General features: G+C 38.2%; 2 protein-coding genes across 3 annotated transcripts; one reads left to right on the top strand and one right to left on the bottom strand.

Moving 5' to 3' along the window:
• Positions 1 to 3,235: 3,235 nt before the first annotated feature.
• tlr22 (toll-like receptor 22) lies at positions 3,236 to 4,751 on the bottom strand. Its single transcript, XM_057361006.1, is given in 4 exon segments — positions 3,236 to 3,880; positions 3,882 to 3,925; positions 3,927 to 4,306; positions 4,309 to 4,751. Coding segments are annotated over 4 exon segments (1,059 nt in total). The 5' UTR covers positions 4,631 to 4,751; the 3' UTR covers positions 3,236 to 3,567.
• Positions 4,752 to 5,819: 1,068 nt separating this feature from the next.
• On the top strand, positions 5,820 to 11,033 carry LOC130570639 (probable ATP-dependent RNA helicase DDX52). 2 transcript variants are annotated; one of them, XM_057361005.1, is made up of 15 exons: positions 5,820 to 5,934; positions 6,394 to 6,580; positions 6,708 to 6,850; positions 7,233 to 7,418; positions 7,528 to 7,671; positions 7,794 to 7,905; positions 7,984 to 8,056; positions 8,838 to 9,041; positions 9,229 to 9,319; positions 9,429 to 9,551; positions 9,707 to 9,857; positions 9,936 to 10,011; positions 10,309 to 10,380; positions 10,526 to 10,624; positions 10,921 to 11,033. In XM_057361005.1, the coding sequence occupies exons 1-15, from the start codon at positions 5,848 to 5,850 to the stop codon at positions 10,973 to 10,975; spliced, it is 1,803 nt and encodes a 600-aa protein (XP_057216988.1). In that variant the 5' UTR covers positions 5,820 to 5,847; the 3' UTR covers positions 10,976 to 11,033. The 2 variants fall into 2 exon arrangements, with proteins under 2 accessions (XP_057216988.1, XP_057216987.1); XM_057361004.1 differs by having other exon boundaries at positions 6,705 to 6,850.
• Positions 11,034 to 11,968: the final 935 nt, after the last annotated feature.

Raw genomic sequence — 11,968 nt, 5'->3', positions numbered from 1 at the left:
TGCATGGACTTGCACATAAATGTTAAAATCCCAAAAGATGCTACCGATGTAATTTCTTCTCAGGGATTGATTTCACACTACTCCATTGCAGTTAATGTTCTGAAGATGTGTATAACTGCCGAAAGGCTGGGCTATTTTTATATATGTTTTGGAATCACCGCAATCATATTTATATTTGTGTAAATTGAGAAATAAATAATGCATTTTTGAAGAATATTTAATTGCAGTAGTGTTCATTTTTGACTTTCTCCCCAATATCACGTTACTACAGATATTCCATTTGAAGACGCAGTTCCCTAAACATTGTGTAAAAACACGTTTGTCATAAAGTGAAGGTGAATGGTGACCGAGGGTCGCAGTCCCTAACATTCTAACATCCCCTTTTGTGTTTCACTACCATAATCTCATGGCAATCCATAACTATTTCATATTTAGTTCATTGGTGGCTAAATTGTAGGAATTTTGTATAATATCATTTGTACGTTTTTGAATGATCTGCTCTCGCCCCAGTTATCATTTTATTAAAAAAAATCATACATTTATGTACGATTCACATTGCACACATTCATGCCTCATATAGCGACCTCATAAAATAGTTCAGTTTTCACATAAGAAGGTCATACGGGTTTGGAGCAACATATGGTCGAGTAAATAATTTCCTTTTTTTATTTTTAAGTGATGTGATTCTTTTACGTAAAAATTACGTTAATTGAAGTATGTTTATTACTGTAAGAAAGTGTGGCATGGCCACACTTTCCTTTCGTTTGTCTTGTGCATTGGAATGTTTTTAAACACAAAGGTGTGAAAGCCGGGCAGAGACTTGGGCAATAAAAGGGTGTGTTTTTGTTTTCCATGCCCCATTAGGTCTATTTCCCCTGCTGTCTCTCTGGTCAAAGAGCAAGGATCAGTCAGAATCACTTTAAGCAAGTGAGATCATTTCCTTTACTCTCATCACATGACTTCTCTAGCGTGTGATTTCAGTTTAGTTTTCATGTAGACTAAAAAAAGTAAAATCTAGGGCTGCAGTTATTATTCTGTGCTACACGAATGAAAATCAGGGAATTTTATTTAAACCTGAAAATAAAGGAAATTAATGTATTAAAACTAGAATGTGTAACTTAAAGGAACAGTTCACCCCAAAATAAGAATTCCGTCACCATTTACTCACCCTGACGTTGTTCCAAAGCTATATAAATGTATTTGTTCTGTTGAACACGAAGCTAGATATTTGGATGAAATTTTGTAACCAAACAGAACTGGGGCACTATAGACTTCCATAGTATGGAAAATACTAGTTAATGGTGCCCCAGAAATTTTTAGTTTTCCACATTCTTTAAAATATCTTCTTTTGTGTTAAACAGAACAAAGAAATGTATACAGGTTAGCAACAACTTGAGGGTGAGTAAATTATGACAGAATTTAACTATCCCTTTAAAAATGCAATCAATTAGACAAATGCAAATGAAAGGAATTTCAGACTTCTGGACCCACTGTACTACAGAATGTCCCAATCATATTGATCCAGCAAACTGTGTATAAACAGACTGTATTTGTTATGTTTCCAACATGCACCCAAAAGAAAACATTTATACAAAAATCCAAATAATATGCATTTATCGACTCAAAAAACACATAAGCAAAGAAAATGCCGAGCACACAACTATATACCTTTTTGCATCACATCATATATGATCCTCCAGGAACTGAGATGAAAGGGAAATGCCTGCTGCTAAGATTCCCTAAACCATCTGTGAACAACTGTGCCTTTACCAACACCAGAACATTGAGCTGGACAACAAACATATTTTGCCAACATGTGCCTTAAAACATCTTTCCATCTGATATCATTTGCACATCCATTTTAAATCTAAAGATGATCACATGGAACATTCAGAATATCTTCAACAGAATCAATTGTTGAAACTGTGATTCATTTGAAATGAGCATAAGAGCTTCTTGAGTCTAAAGGGGTTCTGTGAGGCAGCAGGGGACACATGCTGGGATGTGGACAATGACAGACAGTGCGGAGGCGTGGACGGAGAACGTGGAGGCATGTTGTTCACAACACTTCAGCAGATAGATCTTATGTCAGCTACTGTTGCTGGTGTCAAAGGTCAGAATGACAGGAAGAAGAAAAGCTGAGTATACTCCTGCTCTCCTCCCACACTTCCATTACTCTATTAAGTGAAAACAGTGATCATGTTCAGAGATAATGGGCTCTATGCACATGTGACTTCCGCGTTTCACGGGAAGAACCCTAGGCAGTTTCCTGTCGGGGACACTTAAAGCAGAGAGAAATAGGAAACTGAGAAAATAGTTACATTTAGAAGATGCTAATTGAACCAATGATTTTGGTTTGATTAAATTAGACAGTTTAATACAATATAATCTGCCTGTAGGAGGTCATAATCACTTTATACCCCCGTACCTGACTATTAGGGGGCGCAGTGTGTTGGCCCAGATTTCAGCCCACAGAAACCTCTAGATCTTGACTTGTTTACATGGACAGTTTTTAAAATGCTGACTAAAATATTTTGTTTTTAAGCGGCACCAAGTAAGATTTCACTTCATTCGTAAAACTGTGACAGAAATTGTTTAAAAAGTTTAAAGGAGTTCAAAAATGTCAAAGTTCAAAATTCAACAGTTCCAAAATGTTCTCATTTTAACAGCAGAAATGAAAACAAAAACAAAAAATCTAAGAAATGGTATACATTTTACAAAACATAAAACTGACATAAAAATCTAACAATTTAATAATTGAAATTTAATGAATTTCCATAAGTGATATCTCAGCATCTGGGTTAGGTCTGTGAGTTATGACAACATTTCCGAAATTGCCCCATTTAACCATTTAACAACTGCAATGTTTTAAAAACATATGAAGAGTTTATTTGCAAAATTAGATAACTCAATTTTTAAAATGTTCGGAAATTATTGTGTATCAATCAAACTACAGTTGGGTTGTTTTACAGCTAACTAATACAATAAAAACATGATAACATAATAAAAACGTGAACATTTTGAACATTTTTAAAAACGGAGTTATCTGTTTTTGCAAATAAACGCTTCATTTTATACACTAAAAAAAGGGTTTCATTCAACCAATTAAAAAAATGTAGGGTAAGGATTCACATCTATATTTTATAACTTAAGCCAATGAAAAATAATAAAGAAAAGGTATATATTTTTAATCGGCTCAAGTTATAAAATTTAGATGTGAATCCTTACCCTAAAATATTTTAATTGTTGAATGAAACCCTTTTTTCAGTGTACCTTATGTTTAATCTTTGAATACATTTATTGAACAAATTGACATAAAACAACTTAATAAAATATTGTGGTGACATGTATGTCACATTAGGCTGTAAACCTTAAAACAACATGTTTTGCATATTTAAAAAGGTTCATACATGAGTTCTGTGGTCCATTTGGTGTTTTATAATCTGCATTTTTTTCTTTTAAGGACAAATGTGTCCAGGTTCGTACGGGTTAATAGACATTTTTATACCTAAAACACTATTTCAGCCTTTGCCCCAGGAATCTTTCTAATGTCTGGGAATAATACTCTCAGACCTCTTTGGTCTCCAAAGCCATTCTCATCTTCTGCCAAAAAATCCTGCTATCTTCTTCATCTTTTGGCCAGCGACGGAAGGTTCGCTTCTTCACCAGCTTTCGCATCCTGTGATACGGAGACAGCTGATGTGTGGGAATGTCCTCCAGGAAAACCAGGATCAGTACATCCTTTTGCTCATCGAAGAGCCTGAAGCTTGCCACCTGGACCTCACTGGAACACCAGTTGCTCTTCAGATAGTTTCTGGTGATCAGGCAGATGGTCTTCTAGCTGCTGTATATTCCATCAATTATGTTATCCATGATTGGGTTCAAAGTCCCTGTGGTGCAAGCACAATCTCCAAAATTTGCTTTCCTTCTAATTCAGGAATCAATTTCTCCACGACCCAAGGCTCATCTTGTGAATTGTAAGAAATAAATGCATCATAGATGAACTGATGTTGGTGCTGCTTCTTCTTGCTATCATAAAGGTAGGCCAGGGGGAGATAATACACATAAACTACTTGCAAGCGCAGAAATTGCCAGAAAAACGCTAAGAGGAGTGTGATGACGACCACAATACTGCTGCAAAGGAAGCAGATGAAGTCAATATTCACAATGCAGGATTCGGTATTGAAATCGGTTAATCTCATAGCTCGCAAGGTGGAAGGATAGCTACAGGCGTACTTGTTCAAATAAATGACCTGAGTAAAATTATTCTTCATGGCCCAGTCAATAAAGAGTGCATTGTTACAGTGAACGTATTTTTCTGCAAGTCGAGGACTTTCAGTTTGTGAAAAGACTGAATCAAAGTTTTGTTTATGGCATCGATTTCATTGCCTGGGGCTCTTAGGGTACTAAGTCTAGAAAGATTTGCATCCAACAGGAAGTTTAGCGACCGAAGCTGAGTTCTTGAGAGAATGAGTTTAGTTCGCATTGAGATGGGATGAAAAAGCTCTGTGGGGATGGCGTTGCCGTCTGAGAGAGCGTTCTTGGAGAGATCCAGAAACCAGAGTTTGGGGCTAAACTGGAATGTGCAGGGATTTAGATGTAACAGATTCATGTTACCGCCGTAAAACATCTCTAAATTTGATAAGCTTGGAGTAGATTTGAGGGCACTTTGCCGATACCGCGACGTTGACTGTGTATGGCGAATATTCTGAGTTGCTTCAGTTCTGCAAATGGAGGGTTTTTCAATTTATTTTCCGTAAATAATATGCTATTGGAAAACACATCTAGATTTTGAAGATTAGGCATGATATGTTAGATTCTTCAGTCCTCTGAACGCAAAGGTTTTAATTTGTGAAATCACATTTGTAATGATTCTTATCTTATTTTCTAAACGAAACAAATAGTCTTGCCATTTCTTGTTATTCCATTTCAGAAATATAGGATATCAAATGATTATAAAGTACACGGATCCAAGGAAAATGCATTCGTGTTTCACAAGCTGTGTCCCAAATGACATACTATACACTATGCACTCAACCATGTAGTGTATGAAGTTTAGGTAGTATCGCCCCAAATGGAATAGTAAACGGTTTTAAACTAACCGGAAGTATATCGGTTTCCCAAACGAGCGCAAATGACGTCAATCGCACGGCACAATGCGTGTGAATAAAAATCAACTTGAACATTGTACAATTAATGTAGTTTTCATCTGTTTTGCCCAGCATTACTTTAGTCATCATCAGATTGAAGCGTTATCACTCTGCAGGAGAGTTTTGCTCGAGCAGCGTCTGATAGCCCCGCCTCCCTTCCGCTACGTAAGCGAAACTGCGACCGTTGAGTGCGTGAAGTGTCCACAGTTCCACACTTCATATTTTCGGTTGAAAAAGTGCATCATCCGGGTACTTAAAATGCACTTCTTTTTTGAGGATTTTAAATGTGAACGCACTACTCACACTATTTATACTACAAAATGGCGTAGAATAGTGCACAAGTGTGCGATTTGGGACGCACCTACAGTTTACTCGTGCGCACTCTAGTGGACAACAAAAGAAACAAGACAGGCGTAATAATCGAGCGCCTCTGCAGCGTAACCTCTGAATCAGTTTAATAGAATTTAGAAGGTGCCGGGTTTTCTTTTTTTTCTTCTTCTTTTAGCAATCCCCCCCTCTAAATATTTGTAACATTATTTTTGTTTCTCTTAAACTCTCTGTTTAACCGTAAATCAACGTACCACACTCCAGCCCAGTAGGTGGCGGGAATGCACCAAATGTTTGTTTGCCAACTGCCCTAAACTCTAAAAGAAGAAGTATCCTCTGAATCGATTAGTCGTGTCTTTACGCTGTATCAATGGACGCGTTTGACTTGTTTAGAAAGCTTGGAGCAGGGGCAAAGTTTAATCTTAAGAGATTTGCCAAAGATGCAGAGCGCTTTAAGGTATGTTTTTAAGTAAAGTGTTTTAATATGTTAATATATGTTAGACTGTTGTTATTTAAAATGACAGGTATGTATTGATTTCCCCTCGAAAACCTGACACATTGCTAACATGTGTTGCATTTCTCATTGAGCGTGCCTGGAAATGCTAATGCTAATGTTATCAAAGCCACAAAACACGAGTTGATAAATGTGCTTTAATTTTTAAGCAATTTTTGAAAAACATCACAAATTCTAATGTTGTGTGTTTTGGGCTTCCAATAGGATTGTAATAGTGTGTTGTTAGTTCCTATTAGCAATATAACAACAGATCCAGCAACCCAACATATTAACAGTTGAGAGACCCACATATATCATTATAGGTTTCGTTAAAAGCTATTTAATCCCCATAAAAATCCATTTGAATATTTGAGTGATGGTTTCTATTTGTTTTTAATGACGGTTGTGCAACTTTTCTATTAGGGAACCAAATCTGAGATCTTAGATCAGCTGGCTGGAGTCAGTTTCTTTGGCACAGAAACACTTCTGAAATCCAGGCTCGGTGAAGAAGAGGATGACAAAAGTGATGAAGATGATGTCACTAGTAAACGAAAAAGAACCCAAGTGGATGAGCCGGTAAAGACGTCAAAGAAGAAAAGAAAAGCTAAAGGTAAGCTAAAACTTGTTTGTAAGAAATTTTACAGTAAACGCTGCACATATTTTATACAAACAGTGCTGGTTTACAACATTCTTCTGGTACTCAGTGCTTTGTGCTCTTTGATGTTTATACTCAGAAGCAGAGGACACGACCAGCAGTGATGGAAAGGAGGAGAAAGAGAGCATTCAGTGGATGACATCACAAGGCAATGTGAAAGACCCCAAGACGGAGACTAAAGATAAAACTTCATTAAAAAAACTACGGCAGCTTCATCAGGAAAAGGTACAGAAAGTTGTTATTGTATGTAACACAGCTCTATGGAATACTGCTGCATTGCTGCATACTTTTGTTAAAACATTTCTAAACATTTGTTCTGCAGAAGAAAGAGTCACATACATGGCCTAATTGACATGAGTGAATAAATGATGACAGAATATTACATTTTTGGGTGAACTTTCCTTTAAACTCAGTTGGTAGTTTTTATCTTAATAATAAAAGCAGTTCAATTTACATTCCTAACTTAAAAGTTTACATCGATTGAAAGGACAACAAAAATAAAGAGGTAGTGGTTGTAATATTAACTGTAATGTATACAAGTTGATGTTTTCTTCAAGTTGATTATTGATTGAACAACAACGCTGTTTAAACTGGTCGTCTGCTTTAGGTTAATCAAATACGCCACCAGAACCGGATAAACGTGCACGGTACAGACATCCCAGATCCTGTGTCTACTTTTGAGGAGCTACAGAAAGAATATAATCTAGACCCACGAATCATTCAGAACATTAAGACAGCGGGTTTCCAAACCCCCACACCCATTCAGATGCAAGCCATTCCTCTCATGGTGCACGTAAGTCATGTCTGGCTTCGTTTATGTTTTGAATTGAACGTGAATCAGTAATCGCATGTTTAGCCTGATTCTGAATTTTGCATTTGCTCCATGGAACTGTCTGCTTCAGGATCGAGAGATTTTAGCGTGTGCTCCGACAGGCTCCGGTAAGACCGTGGCCTTCTGTTTGCCTCTGCTGGCCCACCTTCGCAAACCCCTCAACAAGGGATTCAGAGCTCTCATCATCTCCCCGACCAGAGAGCTTGCCAGTCAGGTAAATACTCGGGCAGCATCAGCACCGTGTCCATCAGTTGATGTAGGAAAATCACAGACAGGAATGAATAACCTAAACCTACTGATAAAGGCGGTAATAAAAAGGTTGTCTTATGATTTTAGACGCACAGAGAGCTGGTGAAGTTGTCAGAAGGTGTGGGCTTCAGAGTTCACATCATCAATAAAGGAGTCGACGCAGTTAAAAAATTTGGGCCCAAGTCAGCAAAGAAATTTGGTATGTACACTATTTTGGCAAAATTCTTGATTTTTTTGCTTTTTGTTTGGAACAATTTATGCTAAACTTTTTTTTCAGATATTTTGGTGACCACCCCTAACAGATTAATATATTTGCTGAATCAAGATCCCCCTGCTGTCGATTTGAGTAGGTAAGTCAGATTTGCAAATAAAAAAAATCACTAGGTTTACTACTTACACAGTTATGTCTACCTAAAATGTTCTTTATGAGCATTTAATAAAACGGTCAGTTCTGGTCCTTGATTCTGATTGGCTGAGCCAAGTTCTAAGCCGTTATAAAATACTCCGATTTATAACGGCTGAATGCATTATAAAGCCTAAATATAATTTTACTTACTTTATTTTGGGAAACCTTGCTACGCATATGGAATAACTGTTTTTTATAAGCATTCGCATCGTGCCACAACGCCCTTATCCGTTGTAAAATGCACTGTAACCCACTGCTTCTTAGGGCTTATTGCTTTATTGTATTTTTATGAACATTAAATTTACAAATCCTCAAGTGTGCTTTACAGGAATAGTTAACCCCAAAAAATGAAAATTCTCTCATCATTTACTCACCCTTTAGTTGTTCCAAATCTGTATAAATTTCTTTGTTCGGTTGAACACAAAGATATTTGGAAGAATGTTAGCAACTGAGATTTCTGGGGCACCATTGACTACTACGGTACGGAAAGCTAAAATGGTAGTCAAAGAACTTTCTGCATTTCTAGATTCCTCAAAATATCTTCTTTTATATTCAACAAAGCAAAACAATACAATAATTTTTCTACTATGGTAGTCAATGGTGCCTCAGAACTGTCGCTTGCTAACACTCTTCCAAATATCTTTTTTTGTGTTCAACCTTTATCATACACAAATATTCAGCACTCCGTCTCACGTGTGAATGTTTATTTGATCTGTTATGTTCAGAGTGGAGTGGCTGGTGGTGGATGAATCAGATAAACTCTTTGAGGATGGCAAGACGGGTTTCAGAGAGCAGCTCGCCACCATTTTCCTGGCCTGCTCTTCTCCTAAAATCCGCCGGGCTTTCTTCAGCGCCACCTTCGGCACAGATGTAGAGCAGTGGTGTCGACTGAACCTGGACAATCTCGTCTCTGTCAACATTGGACCCAGGTATCACAGCTTTCCTTGGATATGTATCATTGAACAGATTTTCATGTTTGTAAAGCACCTAACTCTGGTAAAATCACTTCAATGCATGATCTCTTATGGTTTCTTTGACAAAATATTAAACATTATGGTAATGGCCCAAAGAAGAAACATTTTTTCAGTTATAAAAGATTCTTTAACACATCCTCAGGAACACAGCAGCTGAGACAGTGGAGCAAGAGTTGCTGTTTGTGGGTTCAGAGAGTGGAAAAGTGCTGGCTATGAGAGACCTTATAAAGAAGGTCTGTGACATCACCACCTCACTGTCATTTCATGATGGAAATAATGTCATGAGTTTTCAGCTTTTTGTGAATGAATTGTGTCGTGACTTAATGTTTTTAAACCTATCAGGGCTTTCTGCCACCTGTGCTGGTGTTTGTTCAGTCCATCGATCGAGCCCGAGAGCTCTTCCATGAGCTGGTGTACGAGGGAATAAACGTTGATGTGATCCATGCAGAACGCACCCAACAGCAGGTAGATTGGGAGAGAAATAATGCAGATCACTAAATATGAGTAAAACCATAGTTAGAGTAAAAACTGTAGAGGTAAAATGGTAAATAAACAGAATTAAATTCACTTTTTGTAATCGCTCGGTTTGTTTTTCTGTCTCTTCATTTGATTTATTCTAGAGGGACAATGTTGTTACCAGTTTCCGTTCGGGGAAGATCTGGGTGTTGATCTGCACTGCTCTTCTGGCTCGAGGAATTGACTTCAAAGGCATCAACCTCGTCATCAACTACGACTTCCCAACTACTGCTGTCGAGTACATCCATCGGATTGGTTAGTTTACCAGCTGAGTAAAGATTGTGAATCACGTTGTGTCCTGTGATGCTAAGCTTGACACTTTGTGCTTTATAGGGCGCACGGGAAGAGCAGGACACAAAGGAAAAGCAATAACCTTCTTCACCGAGGACGACAAACCTCTCTTACGCAGGTAATAAAACTACAAGTCAAGTGCAGTTTTAGTGATATTTTTAAATGAAATATATAAAAATACATTTTGTAACACTTGAATCAGATCTTATATATCAATGAGTCATTGCATTTGTTGTTTATTGTTATTTAAAGATAATTGTTTGGTATTTCAGAGAGGTGTCAATATTTATGGTCATGGAGTCAGTTGACTCAGAAATGTAATATTCAGACTTCTATAGTTCAGACTCATTTTCTGGCTTTATGGCAAATGAATGCTGATTCTGAGTCTTCTAATATCTGCTTTGTTTTGGTCCAGCATTGCCACAGTCATAAAACAGGCCGGATGTCCTGTGCCTGACTACATGCTCGGCTTCAAGAAAATCAAAAGGTGAAGCTTCTTTGTTACATAACTTGTGCTTTTTATATCACATTTCTTCAAGCACTTGTACTACTTTTCTTAACTTTGCAAAACATGAAAGACTCACTCAGGTGTCTGGTTTAGCTCTAAAATATGCAACATTTTCTTCCCATAGCAAAGTGAAGCGACAGCTTGCAAAGAAACCACCCAGACGGTCGACTATTCGCACAACCCCTCGCATCCTCTTTCAGAAAAAAGTCAGCAAGGGGAAAAGGTTTGTTTTGTATGAGAGAGTTTGGTTGAATTAAAGGGCAGCATTGTATGTGTTTTTGACATCTGTCCTGCGTTCCAGTTCGGCTGTATTATGCCCTAAAAGAATATACTGTGTTTGTGATGGGAGGGCATGTACATTCAGGGATGAAGGGGTTAACAGTAATATAAGTTAACAGAAGTATGGTTTTGTCATTACATGTACTAGCATTGAGCAGTTAATTAGTTTATAATGGAGGCTTTTGATTATTTTTTCTAGGTAAGAGGTTTGATTTTCACTTCTTGCTGTTTTGTTTTCAGGAAGAAAAAAGCTAAAGCAAGCGCAGAAGCATCAGACATGGGCTGTAAGAGCTGAGATTCACACTGTTGTACAGACCTGTCCACATCATTGTCTCTAATAAAATGAATGGTGACCACTTCATGTGAAGTTTTCTTTTGTTTTGCCATTCTTGTGATAGAATGGAGTCTGTTGATGGCTCTAGTGCTCTTCCAGATGGCAATGATATGGCTTTTCTGTAATTCATTGTGTAGAGCATGGTGCGAACAATGACAGTTTGATTCTCAGGGACTATAAAGGTAAATGAAAGTGCATAGCTGTTAGCCCCATTTTGGTGCTTTAAGTCAGCAGTCATATCACCCTATAGCCCAAGACTGGCCGCCCACTGGAGCTAAGCAGGGCTGAGCCTGGTCAGTACCTGGCTGGGAAAGCTAGGTTGCTGCTGGAAGAGGTGTTAGTGAGACCAGTAGGGGGTGCTCACCCTGTGGTCTGTGTGGGTCCTAATGCCCCAGTATAGTGACGGGGACACTATACCGTCAAAAAGCACCGTCCTTCGGATGAGACGTTAAACCGAGGTCCTGACTCTCTGTGTTCATTAAAAATCCTAGGATGTCCTTCGAAAAAGAGTTGGGGTGTAATCCCGGCACCCTGGCCAAATTCACCCATTCGCCTGTATACATCATGGCCTCCTAATCATCCCCATATGAACTAATTGGCTTCGTAACTCTTGTCTCCTCTCCACCAATAAGCTGGTGTGCGGTGGGCGTTATGGCGCAATATGGCTGCCGTCGCGTCATCCAGGTGGATGCTGCACATTGGTGGTGGTTGAGGAGATCCCCCTTCCATGTAAAGCGCTTTGAGTGTCTAGAAAAGCGCTATATAAATGTAACAAATTATTATTATTATTAAGTATCCCTGGGATTTTGTAGTTAAAAGAGGTTAGAGAAGCATGCAAGACACAACTGGGTAAAATGTAAATCCATCTACATCAGGGGTTCTCGACCTTTTTGACTCCAAGGCCCACCATTGCATTCAACAATATTCAAGCCCCCCTCACAAAACTTAAAAAAA

This window comes from Triplophysa rosa, linkage group LG19 (genome assembly GCF_024868665.1).
Source record: "Triplophysa rosa linkage group LG19, Trosa_1v2, whole genome shotgun sequence".
Classification (NCBI taxonomy): domain Eukaryota; kingdom Metazoa; phylum Chordata; class Actinopteri; order Cypriniformes; family Nemacheilidae; genus Triplophysa; species Triplophysa rosa.
Note: the sequence above shows the minus strand (reverse complement) of the source record. Positions and strands in the feature narration are given on the sequence as shown.

Excerpts from the sequence above, each read along its gene's own strand:
- LOC130570639 (XM_057361004.1), top strand. The coding sequence starts at position 5,848 with ATGGACGCGTTTGACTTGTTTAGAAAGCTTGGAGCAGGGGCAAAGTTT. Across the intron at positions 6,581-6,704 it reads GAAGAAAAGAAAAGCTAAAG|AAGCAGAGGACACGACCAGC; the intron begins GTAAGCTAAAAC and ends GTTTATACTCAG. Across the intron at positions 8,057-8,837 it reads CCTGCTGTCGATTTGAGTAG|AGTGGAGTGGCTGGTGGTGG; the intron begins GTAAGTCAGATT and ends TGTTATGTTCAG.